The following is an 18,749-nucleotide window of genomic DNA, read 5'->3' as shown; positions in this document are numbered from 1 at the left end:
TCCTGTGCTCTTCCAGCACCACTAATCCAGCATCAGAGCATTAGACTGGAGGTGTGATTTACTCTTCCGTTGATATTACCACAAAGCCACCACCTTCTCCACTCTCCTTACTTGTGCCTTATGGGAATGCACAGACTTCATGGAGTCAAGAAGTGAATAACTTACTGCACAATTCCCAGTTTCTCTCCTACCCTTCTAGCTACAGTATGGTTCTGTTTCTGTCAATGTAATTCGCCCAAGATCTTGATAGTGGGACTTCAGTGATGGTAATCGCACTGAATGTCAAGGGCCGATGGTTAGATTCTAACTTGTTGGCGATGGTCTTTGTCTGACTTGTGTGATGTACATTGTTGCTGATCAGCCCAAGCCGATTGTTGACCCGGCTTGGCTGCATATGGAAATTTGCTTTAATATTTGCCAGTGGTACTGAACATTGTGCAATTATCAGGGAACATCCCTGTTCGTGTTCTTATAGAAGGAAGGTCGTTGGTGAAACTGAAGATAGTTGGGGTGTGTAGCAATACTCTGAAGAACTCCTGCAGAGACGTCCTGGAGCTGAGATAATTGTCCTTTAACAACCTCTGCCATTTTCCTTTGTCTTGGGTATAACACGGAGAGTTTTCTCACTGTTTCCATTAACTTATACTCACCTCGGATCCCATGACCTCACACTCGCTCTCACCTCACCTCTGGTGGGTTACCTTTTTAAGAAAGGTGACCTGAAACAGCTATTTTTGTTAGTTGGTGTTGATGACTGTTGGCTGGATGGCTGGTTTGTCATCCCAGTGCGGGTTCAGTTCCTGTACTGACTGAGCTCAACGCTTTCCTTCTCAAGCCCGCCGTATGCTTGGGGCGTGGGGACCCTCAGGTTAAACTCACCGTTAATTGTTTCTGTCTCTATTGACAGAGCGGACTGGGACAAGGGAGTGAGTTATTTTACGTGCCCATGGTCTTTTCCTCTGTCTTCGCTGTTGTCTGAGTTTGCCTGTGCACGGGCTGTCGGTCGATGTATTGCAACTTTCAATTGTCTTGGAAGCCCGGGCAAGTCGACAGCAGCACCCCACCCCCAGACAGAGGCGACACCTCACCTCCTCGGACAGAGGGACTGAGTTAGGTCTTACATTCACCAAGGAGTCCCGCTGTGAGCTGGTGAAGTGTGGTCACCGTGTGCGAGTCTTGAGGGTATCCTTTGAATCCTCATGTTGTTAAATTGCCCAGAGGCAGTGCCTTCAATCCCCTGACGGCTGCTGGAGACATTCCCGTGCGCCTGCTTCTTGACTTTGCGACAGCTCCGGCTGCTGGGGGCTGTGAAACTCAGTCCTCACCTACCCCCCCCCCCCCCCCGGCCAAGACCCGTGTTTAACACATCACAGCACGGAGCGAGTGTAAACCTGACAGCCTCACCGTGAGCACGCTTGGTGCCGCTAGCATTGGCTGAAAGCGGCTCCCCGCGATTCCAATCGAGTGTGGAAGGCAGCCAAATATCAAGGTTACGTCCACCCATTGCAAACAAGGTCTCCAGGGGCCATATACAGAAATATAGCAAGCCTCTGCAGGAATGGGCTGGTTGTGCGTGTGTGTGTGTGTGTGTTGGAGGTGGGTGGGCGTAGTTTGAGTAAATACAGACTGACCATTCTCTACATTCCGCCCAAGGTCTGCGGGACAATTGCAAAGTCGAACTCACCAGCCTACAAGTGTGCAGTGAGGTGTAAAGTACAATGGAGTGAAACCCTTGCGCGCGTCAATGTTTCCAACCTGTGACTGGCTTCGCCCGCACAAACTGACCCAGGCAGTCCTTTGCAAACGGCGCGTTTGAGGAGACAGTGCCAGTTAACCGAAGGCTCGCACTAAGGGATCACACATGGCCTGTAATTTATCAACAACACTTAGAAGTGTGGTCTCAGAGAGAATCCTTTCTCCACACCCAAACCCCTTTTACACTGAAACCCAGGTACCCTGAACTGCTTTCAAAAGAAATGGAAATTAAAATCATATATTGAAGAGCCAAAACGGTGTTTCAAATATATGTGGGTGGGGGCAAGAAAACCCTCAAAAGTCACGGTAGCCGACACCACACTATCTGTGAACTTGTTAACTTTTCCGCTGTATTTCTTTGGGAATATTTGGTGAATTGTTAACTAAGCTGTTAATTAAAAACAGGGGGGGAAAGCTCCTGATTGTGAAATAAAGGGTCAAAGCGGAGGTCTCTGCAGCAGCCGAAGCGACCGGGTCACGGCATTGTAACAGTTGGAAGTTGTTGCTTACCAAAGGTGTCCTTTAAATGTCCCCAGTGAACTTTGACAGCTCCCTTTCTGGATAGCCATGGCGCCTCTGCTGAACTGCGACCCAGGAAATGTACGGAGCTGCACCAATGTGTGCAGCAGCAGCAGCCCCTGGGCAGGCTGCCCCCCCCCCCCCCCCGGTTGCCCTCTCGCGATACAGACGGGGGCTTATATTAAGCTGTGACCGGCTGCGGACGTCCATTTGGTCCGCTGCTGATCCGCCGGGAGTTCCGCTGTTTGTCAGTGGCCGCGCTCTGCACTTCTCTCCTCGCTTTGCTGAAGCCTCCTCCCCCAGGGCGGCCGGATGGGTGACTACGCGATCAGCTTCATCAAGGACTTTCTGGCCGGAGGGGTTGCTGCTGCCATCTCCAAGACAGCGGTGGCCCCTATCGAGAGGGTGAAACTGCTGCTGCAGGTAAAAGGGGGGGGGGGGGGCGGGACAAATGGCTGCACCAGAAGAGACCCCCCTTGCCAGACCCTGAAGCCCAGAATCCCAGTTTAGAAAACGTACACCCAGTTCGCAGCCCCCAACTCAGCCCCTCGACCCACTCCCCAGCCCCGAGACCCAGTCCCTAGTCCCACTCCAAAAACCCCAGCCCCACTCCCCAGAGTCAGCTCCCAGTCCCAATCTCAGTCCCCAGGCCCCAACCCAGCCCCAGTCTCAGCCTCAGTCCCACTCCCCAGCCCCGAGACCCAGTCCCTAGTCCCAACCCCAGACTCTGCCCCCAGTCCGCAGCCCAATCTCAGTCCCCAGGCCCCAATCCAGCCCCAGTCCCACTCCCCAGCCCCAGACCCTGGCCCTGTGCTAGCCCCTAGACCCAGCCCCTAGTCCCAGTTCCCAGCCCCCTAGCCCCAATCCCAGTCCCCAGCTCCAACCCCAATCCCAGCTCCCAGCCCCCAGTCTCAGCCGCCAGCCCCAGTCCCCAACCCCAGCAATCGCCCAGTCGCCAGCCCCTAGAACCGGTCCAAGCCCCAGCCTCAGCCCGTCTCCCACCCCCAGTTCCACTCCCAGCCCCCGCAGCACACGGAGTTTGTCAGAAACGCGACGGGAGTGAGTCAGATAGCGGACTGGAAGCACTGGGCCAACTGCGAACACCAGCACCGCCTCCTATAAAAAGCAGCCTCGGGTCACATTGCCATCCCTGATTCTAAAAACAGAATCTGGAAAAGAATCCACTGAGGCAGTCACTTAAAGTGCACTTCAGCTGGAGGGGTGCAGGGGAGATTGCCCAGAGTTCCCGGCTGTCCAGTTCGGTCTCGCTGGACAGACTGAGCCTGGAGGTGTTGTAAACCAGATCCGAAAGTGTTGGCTGGCTTGGTCCGAGCTGGAGAACCAGAGGAGTTGTTGTTTATACATTTGACCGTCATTGGGATCTCAGTAACAAGGCATTGCACCCACTGTCAGTATCTTTATCATTCCTTAAATGACGGTTGATAAAAAAAATCAGTTTGCATCAGTCGTTCAAAGAACCCTTTCGCATGTGCTGAGAACTGGAACCGTCGAACTGGGATATTAAGGAATCAAGATAGTCATCAAGAAACCCAAACAGGAAAGTGGCCATTAGAAAATGAGCAACTTGCCGTAGAGAGAGGTGGAGGCAACCAGCAGAGCTGCATGGAAAGGGAACTGAGGGAGAATGGACAAGGAGGGTATGGTGACAGATTAAAGTGAGGAAAGATGAGGAGACTCCAGTGCAGCTTAAACATAAGGGTGGACTGAACAATTTCCAAACCAGTTCAATTAATTAAAAACCAAACACAACTCCTCTGGTGGATCGGAATCTGAAATAACTGCGCAGAGACCCGGTATCCTTCACCAAGTCACTCTTTGTTCACATGTGCACAGTACATGGGCTCTGACAAGGCAGCTCAGAGCTCGTCCCTAGAATGATGAGGTTCTCTGAGTCACCTGTTTTCTTTTTGGTGAACATTTTAATTTGCCAGAGTTAGAAATGTCATCAGATACTTTAAAAAAGTTACCAAATGCAGGCTAAATCCCAGCCAACTAAACTGATGTTGAGTAATAAGTCATTGCCAGAAATCACTTGCACCCATCAAGGTACATTAAAATATGGATTCTACAGATTTTCGATTGCCAGAATAGGATGATACAAAGATGGAAATGTGTTGCTGGAAAAGCGCAGCAGGTCAGGCAGCATCTAGGGAACAGGAGAATCGACGTTTCGGGCATTAGCCCTTCTTCAGCCTTTCCTGAAGAAGGACTAATGCCCGAAACGTCGATTCTCCTGTTCCCTAGATGCTGCCTGACCTGCTGCGCTTTTCCAGCAACACATTTCCATCTCTGATCTCCAGCATCTGCAGTCCTCACTTTCTCCTCTAGGATGATACAAAGGCCAACTTTTATCTTTTATAAAGAGAAGATTAACAACATGCTGCAAATAAAGTATCCAGCTGTAGAATTAATTTCTCCTTCATGTAATAACATGGAGAAGGTATTATCTTATGATAATAAAGCTAATTCCATCAATTTAATATTAGGAAAGACAAGAATATTATTTAAGCATTGCTGGCCATCTCAGTCGTAGTAAGCTGTGAGTCGCCTGTTTTTTTTTGGATGTCTGACACTACTGTTTATTTTTTTTACCCCACACTACCACCTAACTGTGGTAGTGCTTATTTTTTTCCCCAGCACCCATGTTGTGTGTGTGCAGGTGTGAGACACAGTGAGAGACACAAGGTGCACAAATCTTTATTCAATTTCCACCACCAGGAAGATAGGAAAACACCCGAGTGGCCAGTGACAAGCAGTGCCCTTCACAAAAAAGGCAATGCTGTGTGATCAAACAGTGAAGGGGAGGGGAGGGACGAAATCAAAATAGAGTTGGAGGGGGAAATAATGCACTCCACTCCCTGCGGCGCCCACCTCTCCCTGAACAACTCCAGGGTGTTGGTCGACATCGCGTGCTCCTTCTCCAAGGACACCCGGGCTCTAACGTAACCGCGGAAGAGGGGCAGGCAGTCGGCCCTAACGACCCCCTCCACGGCCCGCTGCCTGGACCTTTTGATGGCCAGTTTGGCCAGGCCCAGGAGCAGACCTACGAGGAGGTCTTCCGACCTGCCGTCTCTCCTCTGTACTGGGTGCCCGAAGATCAGGAGCGTGGGACTGAAGTGCAACCAAAAGCAGAGGAGGAGGTTTTTAAGAAAATCAAAAAGGGAGTGCAAATGCCCACACCCAATATACACGTGGTCCACGGACTCCACAGTGCCACAGAACAAACAGTTTGGCTGGGATTCTGTGAACCACCACAATCTGCAGTTGCAGGAGACCGCTGCGTGCAGCATCCTCCACCCCAGATCCCCCAGAGAAAGAGGGAGGACTCCCGCGTAGAGAGCCCTCCACTGGGGATCCCCACCACCCGGAGTCACCTGTTTATTTATTTTCCTGTTTTTTTAAATTTTATTAAACAAATGACAAAAACAGTTTACAACAAACAGTTACATTTACAGCTGCATACAAGAGACAGCAATTTTACAAGGGAGAGGAGCAGCAAAGCCAGTCCCCAAACCCTACCATTCAAACAGTTTACAGGGACATGAGGACAAACCTCAAATCCCAGTTTCACATATAAAAATATAAAGAGACATTAACAATGACATTTGAGTCACCTGTTTATATATGTCAGCCCGGGCTCCCTGATTGGCCCAGGTTAGCAGCCCTAATAATGATCTTATACTGCATGAGATCCACCTTGTTTCAATCGCCATAGAACCAAAGTGGCTTTTCATTTTATCAATTAAAGTCAAATCTTGTGAATGGCCAAGTGTCAGCCTGGAAGTGGAAACGGTGGAGCCCCTGATCATGCAGTGGGTGGAAATGGAGACAGAAACAGTTGTAGAAACTGAAATTGCTGGAAAAGCTCAGAATGTCGGGCACATCTGTGGAGAGAAATCAGAGTTAACATTTTGGGTCGAATGACCCTTCCTCAGAAACAGTTGTAACTGTGCAGCACTGAAGATGTGGATCCCTCTGAGCTGGGACTGGGTATGACAACAGCGTCTTGTCACCCTACAGGATAACCCTGCAGGAAAAACGTTGCTCAGGGAACCCAGCCTTGACCGCTACACTAGCTTTACTTCCGATGTGAAGTCCTAAACAGTGAGGTATGTAGATATTGTAGGGTGTGGGGGGAGGGGTGAAGACGCACTCTAAAATCTCTAGGCGAAAGTGGGTACTGCAGATGCTGGGGATTAGAATCAAGATTAGACTAGTGCTGGAAAAGCATAGCAGGTCAGGCAGCATCCAAGGAGCAGGGAATGATGATTCCTGATGAAGGGCTTTTGCCTATCTTCCTTTCCACCTATCCACTCCATCCTCCTCTCTGACCTATCACCTTCATCCCCACCCCCATTCACCCATTGTACTCTTTTCTACCTTCCCCCACCCTCCTCTCTGACCTATCACCTCCATCCCCACCCCCATTCACCTATTGTACTCTATGCTACTTTGTCCCCACCCCCACCCCCTCTCATTTATCTCTCCACTCTGCAGGCACCCTGCCTCTATTCCTGATAAAGGGCTTTTGCCTGAAACGTTGATTTTCCTGCTCCTCGGATGCTGCCTGACCTGCTGTGCTTTTCCAGCACCACTCTAATCTTGACTCTAAAATCTCTAATTAAATGTGTTCTGCCTGGACCCCCGCGGATATTAAACCGACAGCATGAAGTTAAAAAGCACACGACACCAGGTTTTAGTCCAACAGGTTTAATTGGAAGCACACTAGCTTTCTGAGCCCCGCTCCTCCATCAGGTGGTTGAATTACCCAGTGTTGCGTGATTTTTAACTTTGTACACCCCATTCCAACACCGGCATCTCCAAATCATGACAGCATGAAACATTTACTCGGGAAGGTTTGGTATTCGGGACTGCTCTCCCACTCCCACACTGTGGCAACCGTCTCGGGGAGGATGGATGAAGTGGTTTGTCGGAGCTGGCTCAGAGAGTGCTGCTGTCCACCTGATGTGGAGCTGCCGGTGTTGGACTGGGGTGGACAGCGTCAAAAATCATGCAACACCAGGTCACAGTCCAACAGGTTTATTTGAAACCACAAGCTTTCGGAGCGTCGCTTCCAAAGCTTGTGGTTTCAAATGACATACTGATTGGAACATGGATCAATAAAGAACGGAAACATACTCTTCAATCCAACCAGTTCATACTGACCATAATCCCAAACTAAACATGCCCCACCTGCCTCCGCTTGACCCATGTCCCTCCGAACCTTTCCTACTCATGTACTTATGTAAGTGTCTTTTCAATGTAGTAATTGTACAGGCGTCCACCACTTCCTCTGGAAGTTTATTCCAGACACACTGTGGAAAAATGTTGCCCCTCATATCCTTTTTACATCTTTCCCCTCTCACTTTAAAAATATGCCCCCGCCACCCAGTCTTGAAACTCCCGCACCCTGGGGTCTTCTGTCCTTCAAAAGGAAGTGTTAGCAAATGCGTTTTTAAGCTTTGCTGATTTTGTTTGCCTCTGGGGAACACACGTTTTCAATTCGAGATTGAATTGAAATTCCACCAGGCCCAGAGTTTAGATCATATCCTACATCCCCAAAGATGAGCTGGATTGCCTGGATGACTGGCCCAGTGAAATTTCCATTCCATCACTATCGCCCAACATTCCCCACATAGACAGTGAATTAAGGCCAGATCAAGAACTATAACCTGTGGTGATGTCTGACTTTTTAAAAATAAAGTTAAAAATCACAGAACACCAGGTTATAGTCCAACAGCTTTATTTGTAAACACTAGCTTGAAGTGCTGCACCTTCATGACGTGGCTGTGGAGTAAAAGATCATAAGACACAGAATTTGTAGCAGAAGAAATAGGTTTTGTGTAATAGCACACCATGTGATAAGACCCAGTGTGTAAGGGTTGGGGTAAGGATGTGGGAGAAGGTGTCTTAGGCCCCAAAAAATGTTATGATTTGGAGACGCCAGTGTTGGACTGGTGTGGACAAAGTTAAAAATCACACAACACCTGGTTATAGTCCAACAGGTTTATTTAGATTCTGGATTAGTGGTGCTGGAAGAGCACAGCATGCAGGCAGCATCCGAGGAGCAGTAAAGTCGACGTTTCGGGCAATAGCCTTTCATCAGGAATAAAGGCAGAGAGCCTGAAGGGTGGAGAGATAAGCTAGAGGAGGGTGGGGGTGGGGAGAAAGTAGCATAGAGTACAATGGGTGAGTGGGGGAGGGGATGAAAGTGATAGGTCAGGGAGGAGGGTGGGGGGAGTGGATAGGTGGAAAAGAAGATAGGCAGGTAGGACAAGTCATGGGGACAGTGCTGAGCTGAAAGTTTGGAACTGGGGTGAGGTGGGGGAAGGGGAAATGAGGAAACTGTAGAAGTCCACATTGATGCCCTGGGGTTGAAGTGTTCCGAGGTGGAAGATGAGGCGTTCTTCCTCCAGGCGTCTGGTGGTGAGGGAGCGGCGGTGAAGGAGGCCCAGGACCTCCATGTCCTCGGCAGAGTGGGAGGGGGAGTTGAAATGTTGGGCCATGGGGCGGTGTGGTTTATTTAGAAGCTGCTCCTTCACCAGGTGGTTGTGGAGAATAAAATCGTAAGACGCAGAATTTATAGCAAAGGTTTACAGTGTGATGTTACTGAAATTATACATTGGAAAAGACTTGGATTGTTTAAGTCTCTCATCTTTTAGAATGGGCATGTTGGTTTCAGTTCTTTCATGTGTAAATCACAAAACATTTTTTAAAAGTCAAATTCTTAAGTGAACTTTAACAATTGGTGCCATATCCGCCCACATAATGCAATTTTTAAAATTGTTTGCTTAATCTCCTTCAGGTCCAGCATGCCAGCAAACAGATTACAGCAGAAACACAGTACAAGGGAATCATAGACTGTGTGGTCCGGATCCCGAAAGAGCAGGGGTTTCTGTCATTCTGGCGCGGGAACCTGGCTAACGTGATCAGGTACTTCCCAACCCAGGCTCTTAACTTCGCCTTCAAGGACAAGTACAAGCAGATCTTCCTGGGCGGCGTCGATAAGAAGACCCAGTTCTGGCGTTACTTCGCCGGGAATTTGGCGTCTGGCGGAGCAGCCGGGGCCACCTCCCTCTGTTTCGTGTATCCGCTGGACTTTGCCCGAACGCGGTTGGCAGCCGACGTGGGCAAGGGTGTGAACGAGAGGGAGTTCACTGGCTTGGCCAGCTGCATCACCAAGATCTTTAAGTCAGATGGCATCAGAGGCCTCTACCAGGGATTCAATGTCTCTGTCCAGGGCATCATCATCTACCGAGCTGCATACTTCGGAATCTACGACACAGCTAAAGGTGAGCAGAAAGCTGCAGGGACTGTGACAGGAAATAGTTCATCTCATGCTCACTCAACGTTCATTTGCAATGATGCAATTGAAAGATGGGCTTCACTCAAACGATTTGGTATCTTTAGGACATGTCGAAATGAAATCTCCCTTTGGATTTTTCTTTCAGGTCAAAACTCGTGGGTTATTTATTGTTTCTTTTTTAAAGTGACTCCGTCCCAAAGCAAAATCTCGTCAATCTCACCAATTACACCGCAAAGGGTTGTCTCCAGTTCTGCGGGGATATTTTAGAATATTCTACTGAATTATTAAATGTCCGAAAGGATGACTAGCATTTGAGTTAATTTTCTTTTCATTCCTTCATATTGAATGTTGTCCATTCTTACCTGCCTTTGAACTGAGTGGCCTACCAGAGGACAATTAAAAGTCAACCGCTTTGTTGTGGATCTGGAGTCACGTGTAGGAAAGATCAGATGGACAAAAAAGAGGAAATTTAGTAGAATGTAACCCTCTGAATTTGCAAAGGGAGCATGGTCTGGGTTATTTGCTTGGAAATAGAGCAATTCAATATGCTTATTCAGATTTATCTTATATGTTCATGTTTTTTGGAGTGAGTAAAAAAACTTTATGGATTTTCACACTTTCAAAGCATTTCCATGCTCACTGGCTTCCACTAGACAAGATAACCCCCTTATTTTCGATTATAAAATTACAGTCACCAATTTAATATAACTTTATCCAAAGCCTTTTCACACTGTTAATCCTGGACATTATGACTATACCATTTTAGTTCTGCATTGTAGTAAAGCTACCTTATAAGGATTAAGGAAAGGATAGTTAAATAGTTAAATATAATGGGGTCCTGCCAACGAAGGAGCAGTGTTCGGTTCTTTTAGGGCATCAATTTCAGAGGTCAGGATCTTGCTGGTGTAGAGTTAGAAAGTATCCTCTTGATGTAAGAAGGAGCAGTGGGACTGCATTCAAATTTCTTCCCCCCCCCCCCCACCTGTCTCTGCCCATCAAACACGGATGAATGATTCTGGCACAGTGCAAGCTGATGGTGAAAATTCACCTTTAACCGTTGTTTAAAAATATATTTGCAGAAACCAGTCTAGTGTGTCATTTATCAATGAAAATCAATCTCGTGAACTGGCTGTCAAGTCTGGGCTTATTACTTGTCAGGTATGATGCCGGATCCCAAGAACGTGCATATTCTGATTAGTTGGATGATCGCACAGACTGTGACAGCAGTGGCAGGGCTGGTATCCTATCCGTTTGATACTGTCCGTCGGCGTATGATGATGCAGTCAGGTCGTAAGGGAGGTAAGTATGAATCCGAGTTTCTTCATTGTCAACTTGTTGAACAATTGTTACTGCAAATCAAGTAATGCACTTAGACCTAAATTCATTCTGTGTCATTGATAACAGTAAGATCTTGTAGCAGTGGGAAATGAGTGGGTGATGCTGTTACATAACGATTCACAGATTTTTTCTTTGAGACGGCAAAGCTTTTTCACTCCCAGAGATGCTATAAGGCAGTGTACTCAACGAACATTCTTCCTATAGTTGAGCTTTATTTCCATTCTTTTCATGAAATATGGGTATCACTGCCAAGACCAGCACTGGTTGCCCATTATTAACTGCTACAACTTAATGGTTGCCAGGCTATTCAACTACATTGCTGAAAGGTCTGGAGTCACATGTTGCCCAGAAAATGGGAGGATAGCAGATTTCTTACTACTAAAGAGTAAACCAGTTGGGTTTTTATATGGCAACCCGTGATAGTTTTATTGTTAGCACGGTGGCTCACAGCGCCAGGGACCTGGGTTCAATTCCAACCTGGAGTGACTGTGTGGAGTTTGCATCTTTTCCCCACGTCTGTGTGGATTTCTGTCTAGTGCTCTGGTTTCCTCTCACAGTCCAAAGATATACAGTTAGGTGGATTAGCCATGTGGATAGGGTGCTCTATGGGGTGTCAGTACAGACAGGATGGGCCAAATGGCCCCTTTTTGTACTGTACAGATTCAGTGGTCAATACTGAGACTAGCTTTTAGTTTCAGATTTTTTTCCATTTTAAAAGAACTAAGCTCAACCAGCTGTCTCTGTGGAACTTGAGCCAGAGTCCCTAGTGCATTACTCTGGGCTACTGGCTTGCTAGTTCAGTGCGATTACCACTACACTAGTGTCAGATACTGAGATTTATACTGCTGCCTTTAACTTGTAATTTAAGTTTAAAACCTACAGCTGTTGAGTGTTGAGGTAAATCTATTCCAGACATTTCTGACCATTTCTTATTACTGGATGAAGAAACCCTTTTACCTGAATATAAATGTGTCTTTAGTTTGTATTATTTCTTGGCATATTGCTTTATTAACAGATGACATTACCTAATTTATTTCCTCCCATATTTTAAGATGGATTTTCCTCCTTGCTTATTGTCCCATACCGTTCCTTAACTCCCCCTGCACAATATTTTTCAGATTTCTTTCACCCTTCTGTAGGGATATGTTTGACTGTAGTGCAATGTTTCATGAGAAATGTTTCTAAGAAAACTAACCATGCATCTTAACATGTTTCTCCTTGTTTGAAACTTCAAAAATTTACAGCATTAGAGTTCACAGATATAGAAAAATGGCCTTGCTAAGAAATGTGTCTCATTCCCAATAGTAAACTGGCATGGACATAATGGTCTGAATGGCTGTTTGATATTGGTGCTAATAACAACCCTCACTGTGCATGTGACGTTTCCACTTCAGGCTTCAGCTGTTCTGTTGCTTCTGACAGCTGGACTGCCACTCAATGTTGTGGATCCATGTTCTCTAAACCTAAAGTAAGACTTCAGTAACTCACTGCACACAGGGGTGCCTTATAGGCTGCAGACAAAGGAAGTTTTCATTGCATCATTTTGAGCAGGGTTTAAATCCAGAGCAAAAATGAAAATCTAAGGCACAAGGTAGAATCTACTGAACCCCTAGATATCATTCATGTTTTCTAACCGACCAATGAATGATTTTTTTTGTAGCAATTAAATAAATACAAGTTTGTAAAGCCAATTTGGTAAGATTGGACTGAAGCTCACATGGACTGCAGTGGGTCAAGAAGGCACTGTCTCAACAGCGGGGCCAGCCAGTGTTGACTGCATATTAGAATGAATAAACAAAATAATAAAACAAATAATATTATTTTTATTTTCTCAAACTGGCTTTACAACAAGTTGCATTTGTGTAATCACTACTACAAAAAAAAACCCATTGATGGGTTAGAAAAAAGATGATAAATCACCATTATTTCATAGATTTTGTTAAATGCTTTAAAACAGCAATTAAATCTGAAATCAGTTCTGAAGAAGTCATATCAAACTCGGAATGTTAACCATTACTCTCTCCAAGATGCTGCCTGACCTACTGAGTTTCTCTTGCACTTTTTGTTTTTTTACAATTAGAAATCTTAATATAATTGAAACCTGTTGATTAATTTCTTTGATTAATGATAATTTCTTCATAAACTAGCACAAATATTTATGATCTGAAAGTTAATACATGTCATCTTGCATCAAGTACCTCGAATGATAAAATATTGGAAATTTACTCTGCTATAAATCCCTGCCTACAATCCTCCAGATGATCAGTTAATGTTATCAGTTGAGCCAAGCATGTCCCACAGAAAAGAAGGGAAACATTACCATTCTAATTGTTAAATACATCCTAATGATTGACTGTACAGACTGTTATTAGTCATCTAGGCACAGGTTACTTGCATATCTTTTTCAATAGGATGATGCACAAGGATCAGAAAAATTAGGAACATCTGAAGTATGCAACAGAAATTATTTATTTTGAACAGTGATTTGAAATGTATCTGCAATAAACACTTTGCCTACCATAACTAAAAGCAATTGGACAACATCATCAACACTAAAACAATTGAAAAGTTATTTATTATAACATACCCATGAATCAGTGGAAGAATGAATTAACAACATTCAAGTTGCACAAATAATTGTTGCTCAAGTGATAAGTAAATAATTCAAAATGTTCTCTTGTTTTTATTCTTAAATTATTAAATTGCACTAATTCCTTCATTATTTGCTTCCTTCAAGAGGAAATCTCTTCTTAACATGTCATGTGTCCTCTGCCCACTTAACAGTTCCTTCACTTATTGTTTGTTTAAACTGTATTCTGAGCTATTTTCTCACCCATTTTTGTTGGCACTGGTTTGTCTGAGAGGCAGGATGAAGAGGCAGGTCCCAAGTCTACCTCAGCCAGAACAGGAATCATACATAAACTATTCACATTATTCTGAACCATACATTAGCTATTTCAGCTAACCATTCCTCTATTAAGCCCATAAAGATATAAAAATCTTTAGACACCATTAATAGAGCTCTGCATGTACTAAATGGGACAGTTTATTTCATCTGAGAGGAGTTACCTAGAGATCCAATACTTATTTGCTAATGAATCAAGGATATTTTATGGTGAGTGGATAATGCATACTGTAACATTATTGTTGTAATGTTTTAACAGCTGATATTATGTACAAGGGCACAATTGACTGCTGGAGGAAGATTTTAAAAGATGAAGGTGGTAAAGCTTTCTTCAAAGGTGCCTGGTCGAATGTATTAAGAGGAATGGGTGGTGCTTTTGTACTGGTACTGTATGATGAAATCAAGAAATTTGTCTAAGGTCCAACTTTCTCCCACCACTGATTATTATAGAGGTAGAAAACTGTAATATATTGTAGCAGAAACAATGGTTTTAACAATGGTGACTGAACCATTGAGGAATCAAACATCTGAGCAAAAGCAGTTGCACGGTGGGGAGTCAAAACAAATGTGAAAAGCATTTATGCATAAATATAACTTAAGATCAGTCAGCCTTTAGGTTTGTCACCCATGTATTACATTTGATAGCCATATCCCCATGCAAACTGTACATATTTTACTTATGGGTTCATCAGTTTTATTGTGGGTGGTGATGAATTTCTGTATTTAATCCATGTACTCCAGGAATGGTTATATTCTAATTATTTTAGATTTGCACATTGTTTTGAACTGATCCTAACCAAATAAATGTATTTATGGTCCTAATTAAATCAAATGTATTTATTAAGACTGCCTAATGTATACAATTTTCAATAAAACTTCCTGATTTGAATTGAACTGGTGTTTGTGCTGTTCAACATTCTTGAAAATGCATAATGTGGTCATTATCTCCTCTTGGCCTTCTTCTCTTCAAGGGAAACCATACCAACCTCTCCAACTCATCCTCATAATTTAAGTTTCTCATCCCAGGAACCATTTTTGTAAATCTCTTCTCTCCTGTCTCCAATGGCATTTACATCTTTCCTACAGTGTAGTGCCCAGAACTACACTGTGGGCGGCACGGTGGCACAGTGGTTAGCACTGCTGCCTCACAGCGCCAGAGACCCGGGTTCAATTCCCGCCTCAGGCGACTGACTATGTGGAGTTTGCAAATTCTCCCCGTGTCTGCGTGGGTTTCCTCCAGGTGCTCCGGTTTCCTCCCACAGTCCAAAGATGTGCAGGTCAGGTGTATTGGCCATGCTAAATTGCCCACAGTGTTAGGTAAGGGGTTAATGTAGGGGTATGGGTGGGTTGCGCTTTGGCGGGGCGGTGTGCACCTGTTGGGCCGAAGGGCCTGTTTCCACACTGTAATGTAATCTAATCTAATCTAACTATGCACAGTATTCTAGGTGAGGTCAAACCTATGTCTTATACAAGTTCAGCATTATTAACATCATTCAGCATTATTAGAGCTAGTGCATTTAGCACTGAAATCACTTTTTCACTCAAATCCTACTCAAAATCTGGAATTTATTTTCCAAAATGGCTGGATGGCTAGGTTGAATGAAATTGTCAAGACTGACATCAATCAATTTTATTGGGTAGAGTATTGAAGAGATAGATGTTGAAGTACAGGTCAGCCCTGACCAACATAATGATGGAATAGACTCAAAGGACTGAATAGCAGAATCAGGAGGAAAGTAAAATTTTTTAAAAAGTAATTTCTTAAACAAGACCAAAAGCACTCATGACTCAGTTACCCTTCCACACTGACAGATTGACCACATTCAGTGTTCCCTCCCTCTCTAATTGTCTGAGGCTGAATTATATATGCCACAAAGTAAAATTCCAATAGGACCACCTCTTTCCACCTCTATAACATTGCCAGAATCTACCCATTTTAACTCACTTGCTGCTGAAATCCTCAGTATGTTTCTTAGCTCTAGACTTGATCATTTCAACATATACCTGGCCAGCTTCCCACTTCCGACCCTTTGTAAACCCTGGGTCATCTAGAATCACTGCTGCCTGTATCGTCTAGTTAAAAACCAATCACATTCAATCCTGTGTACACTGACCTAGAAGAATCCTGTTTAGCTCATCACTACCTTACTCAATTTCTCTATGCCCTCTAAGTGATCTCACAGCTTGCCCAACAATTGGCGCTGGATGAGCAGGTATTTCCTCCAATTAAACTTTGGGAACTCAAGAATTCAGGACAGGTGTAGGTCATTCAGATCCTGAGTGATCGGATTGTGGCATCTAATTTCTGACCAGTCTCCCATAACCTTTGACTCTTTTGTCAAAAATCCATTTCTGCCTTGAATATATTTGATAACTCAACCTGAAGACATTGTCTTTGGTTCCTATTATATATCCTTTTCTAGCAACTAATGTTATCCTATTCCCTGGTGTTTGCCTGGGATTAAACCAGACTATTAGCAACCTTGTGTCATATGTAATGCCAAGATGAGATTTGATGTTACCACATAGTTGTGCCATTACCAAGAGCATGTATTTCCACTGTTACATTTCACACCTTCATTTCTTTTTAGCTCAACCGGTGTTGAAACTTTCATTCATGCGTGTGTTAACTCAAGATTTAACTATTGTAAGCACCCCTGACTGGTCAGCCACACTATACCCTCTGCAAATTTGAGGTCCTCCAAAATTCTGCAGCCTGTATCCTTCCTCACATCATGTCCTATTCACTTATCACCACATGCTCGCTATGCAACTCTTCAATTTTAAAATTCTTATCCTTGGCCAGAGTTTTGCCAGCCCTTTGAAAGAAGGAAATATGTCCTTTACTTTGTAAATGCCAAGGAATGTAACCTTGATTTGCGCAATCTTTTCTTGCAATGCAAACCTTGGGAGTTCAGGCATTATTCTGGTAAATCAGCTCTGCAATTTATCCAAGCCCAATATATCCTCCTGAAAGTTTGGTGCATACAGTAACTCCAGGTAAGGTCTTGAAAGGGAGGGAGTTACTCACGAAAATTACAATCACCAGGGAAATGGTACTGGAGTTGTGGCTGACAGATTCCCTGCCTCCCCTCCCAGGGTCTTGATGGGACTTCATCCTGGGGTCTTAAAAGAAAGAGCTAATGAGACAGACTTTGTATTGGGTCAACTGTCCAAAATTTCCTAAATTTGGGCATTGTTCCATTTGATTTAAATGGTGAATGCAATTCCCTTTATTCAAAAAAGGGAGATAGAAATCAGGAGATAGGTTAGTTAGCTTAACATTTGCAACTGGGAAAATCTTAGAAGTTATAATTATAGATGCTAAGTTAGAGCATTAAGAAAGATTCAAGGTAATCAGAGTAAACAAGATTTTGTGAAAAAAAGTTATGTTGAACCAATTTATTCGATCCTTTGAAAGAACATGTTGATATAAGAGAAGCTGTGAATGTACTATAGATAAATATTTGAAATATTTTTGATAAGATGCCACAATGGTAATATTACTACATAAGTAATCCTGAACCCCAGGCCACTATCCAGGGGTTATGGATTTGAAACTCACTATGACAGATGGTGAAATTTGAATTCAACAAAAATCTGGAATCTAAAGCTGGCCTAATGGTGACCACTGTTGGTTGCTGGAAAAACCTATCTGCACTGTCAACATCCTATAGGAAAAGACTCCAGATTCCCAAGGATGTAATTGATTCTTAACCACCCCTAGGCCATTAGGTATGAATAATAAAGGCTGGCCTATCTAGTGACAACTACATCTAATGAGCAAATATAAAAATAACTTAAGGATGCAAATATGTTGGATACAGTTTAAAGATTTACTGGACTAATAACTGGAATGGGCAGATTGCCTTATAAGAAAAAGTCACACCCTTTTACACTAGACTTAGGAAGAGTAAGAGATGACTTGACTGAAATGCAAGATTCAGAGTTGTCTTGACAAGGAGCACGTAAAAACGATGATTGCTTTTGTTGAAGAACCTAGAACTCGGTCACCTGGTTAAAATAAGGGGTTGGCTCTTTAAGAGAGAGAGACAGAGAAAGAGAGAGGAGTTTTTTTTATTTTCAGAGGGTTGGGAATCTTTGGAGATCTCTTTCTCAAAAAATGGCGAATTCAGAGTCTTTGAATGTTTATGTGGCAGAGGTAGAAAGATTCTTAATAAACATGGAAGTGAAAGGTCATCAGAACTTTGAAGTTATCAAGTCAACCATGATCTTATTGAAAAATAGCACATTCTCAAGCAACTAAATAGCCTACTGTTGCACCTAATTTATATTTTTGAATGTAAGTTCACATATTTAACTACAGCTGTATATAACTGAAAGTAAAGCTGAATTGCCTGCATATTCCAGTTCTCCAGATATAAAGGCCAGAATTTCATCAGCCTTGATTGTATTCTATACCTGTCTCGGACATTTTAATGACTTACACAGCTGAATCCCAAAGACTCTTTGGGCTTCCACTCCAAAGTATGGCCTTTACATTGTTATTTCCTGATTTTCTTTTTTGTAGAAATTTGCTAGAAATATTTTGTGAGTTGAATGTTTGTCAGTTGGATAGTGATGCAAGTCGAGAGTGTGGTGTTGGAAAAGCACAGCAGGTCAGGCAGCATTCAAGGAGCAGGAGAATTGATGTTTCCAGGATAAGCCCTTATGCTCCTCGGATGCTGCCTGGCCTGCTGAGCTTTTCCAGCACCACACTCTCGACTCTGATCTCCAGCATCTGCAGTCCTCACTTTCTCCCAGAAAGTGATGCGAGTTTAGATTTAATAAAGCTTTTTGATTAAATCTGGAAGGAAGGCTGTCTGATGAATCAGATTGTTGTTTTTCCAGATTTCAGGAAGCGGATGATTAATTGCTTGTAGTGATATGCCTTAGCCTTTGAAC

The 18,749-nt window shown here is 44.0% G+C and overlaps 1 protein-coding gene across 1 annotated transcript; it reads left to right on the top strand.

Moving 5' to 3' along the window:
• Positions 1-2,504: 2,504 nt before the first annotated feature.
• Positions 2,505-14,738, top strand: slc25a4 (solute carrier family 25 member 4). The gene is made up of 4 exons (XM_043705838.2): positions 2,505-2,697; positions 9,101-9,587; positions 10,760-10,900; positions 14,104-14,738. The coding sequence occupies exons 1-4, from the start codon at positions 2,587-2,589 to the stop codon at positions 14,259-14,261; spliced, it is 897 nt and encodes a 298-aa protein (XP_043561773.1). The 5' UTR covers positions 2,505-2,586; the 3' UTR covers positions 14,262-14,738.
• The last annotated feature ends 4,011 nt before the right edge of the window (positions 14,739-18,749 follow it).

Source organism: Chiloscyllium plagiosum, unplaced genomic scaffold (genome assembly GCF_037043375.1).
Source record: "Chiloscyllium plagiosum isolate Xiang-an unplaced genomic scaffold, Cpla_swu_hap1 HiC_scaffold_2, whole genome shotgun sequence".
NCBI lineage: Eukaryota > Metazoa > Chordata > Chondrichthyes > Orectolobiformes > Hemiscylliidae > Chiloscyllium > Chiloscyllium plagiosum.
The sequence above is the reverse complement of the archived record's forward strand: the minus strand, read 5'-3'. Positions and strand labels throughout refer to the sequence as shown.

Coding starts and splice junctions, on each gene's coding strand:
- slc25a4 (XM_043705838.2), top strand. CDS start 2,587: ATGGGTGACTACGCGATCAGCTTCATCAAGGACTTTCTGGCCGGAGGG. Junction 2,698..9,100: donor GGGTGAAACTGCTGCTGCAG/GTAAAAGGGGGG, acceptor AATCTCCTTCAG/GTCCAGCATGCCAGCAAACA. Junction 9,588..10,759: donor AATCTACGACACAGCTAAAG/GTGAGCAGAAAG, acceptor ATTACTTGTCAG/GTATGATGCCGGATCCCAAG.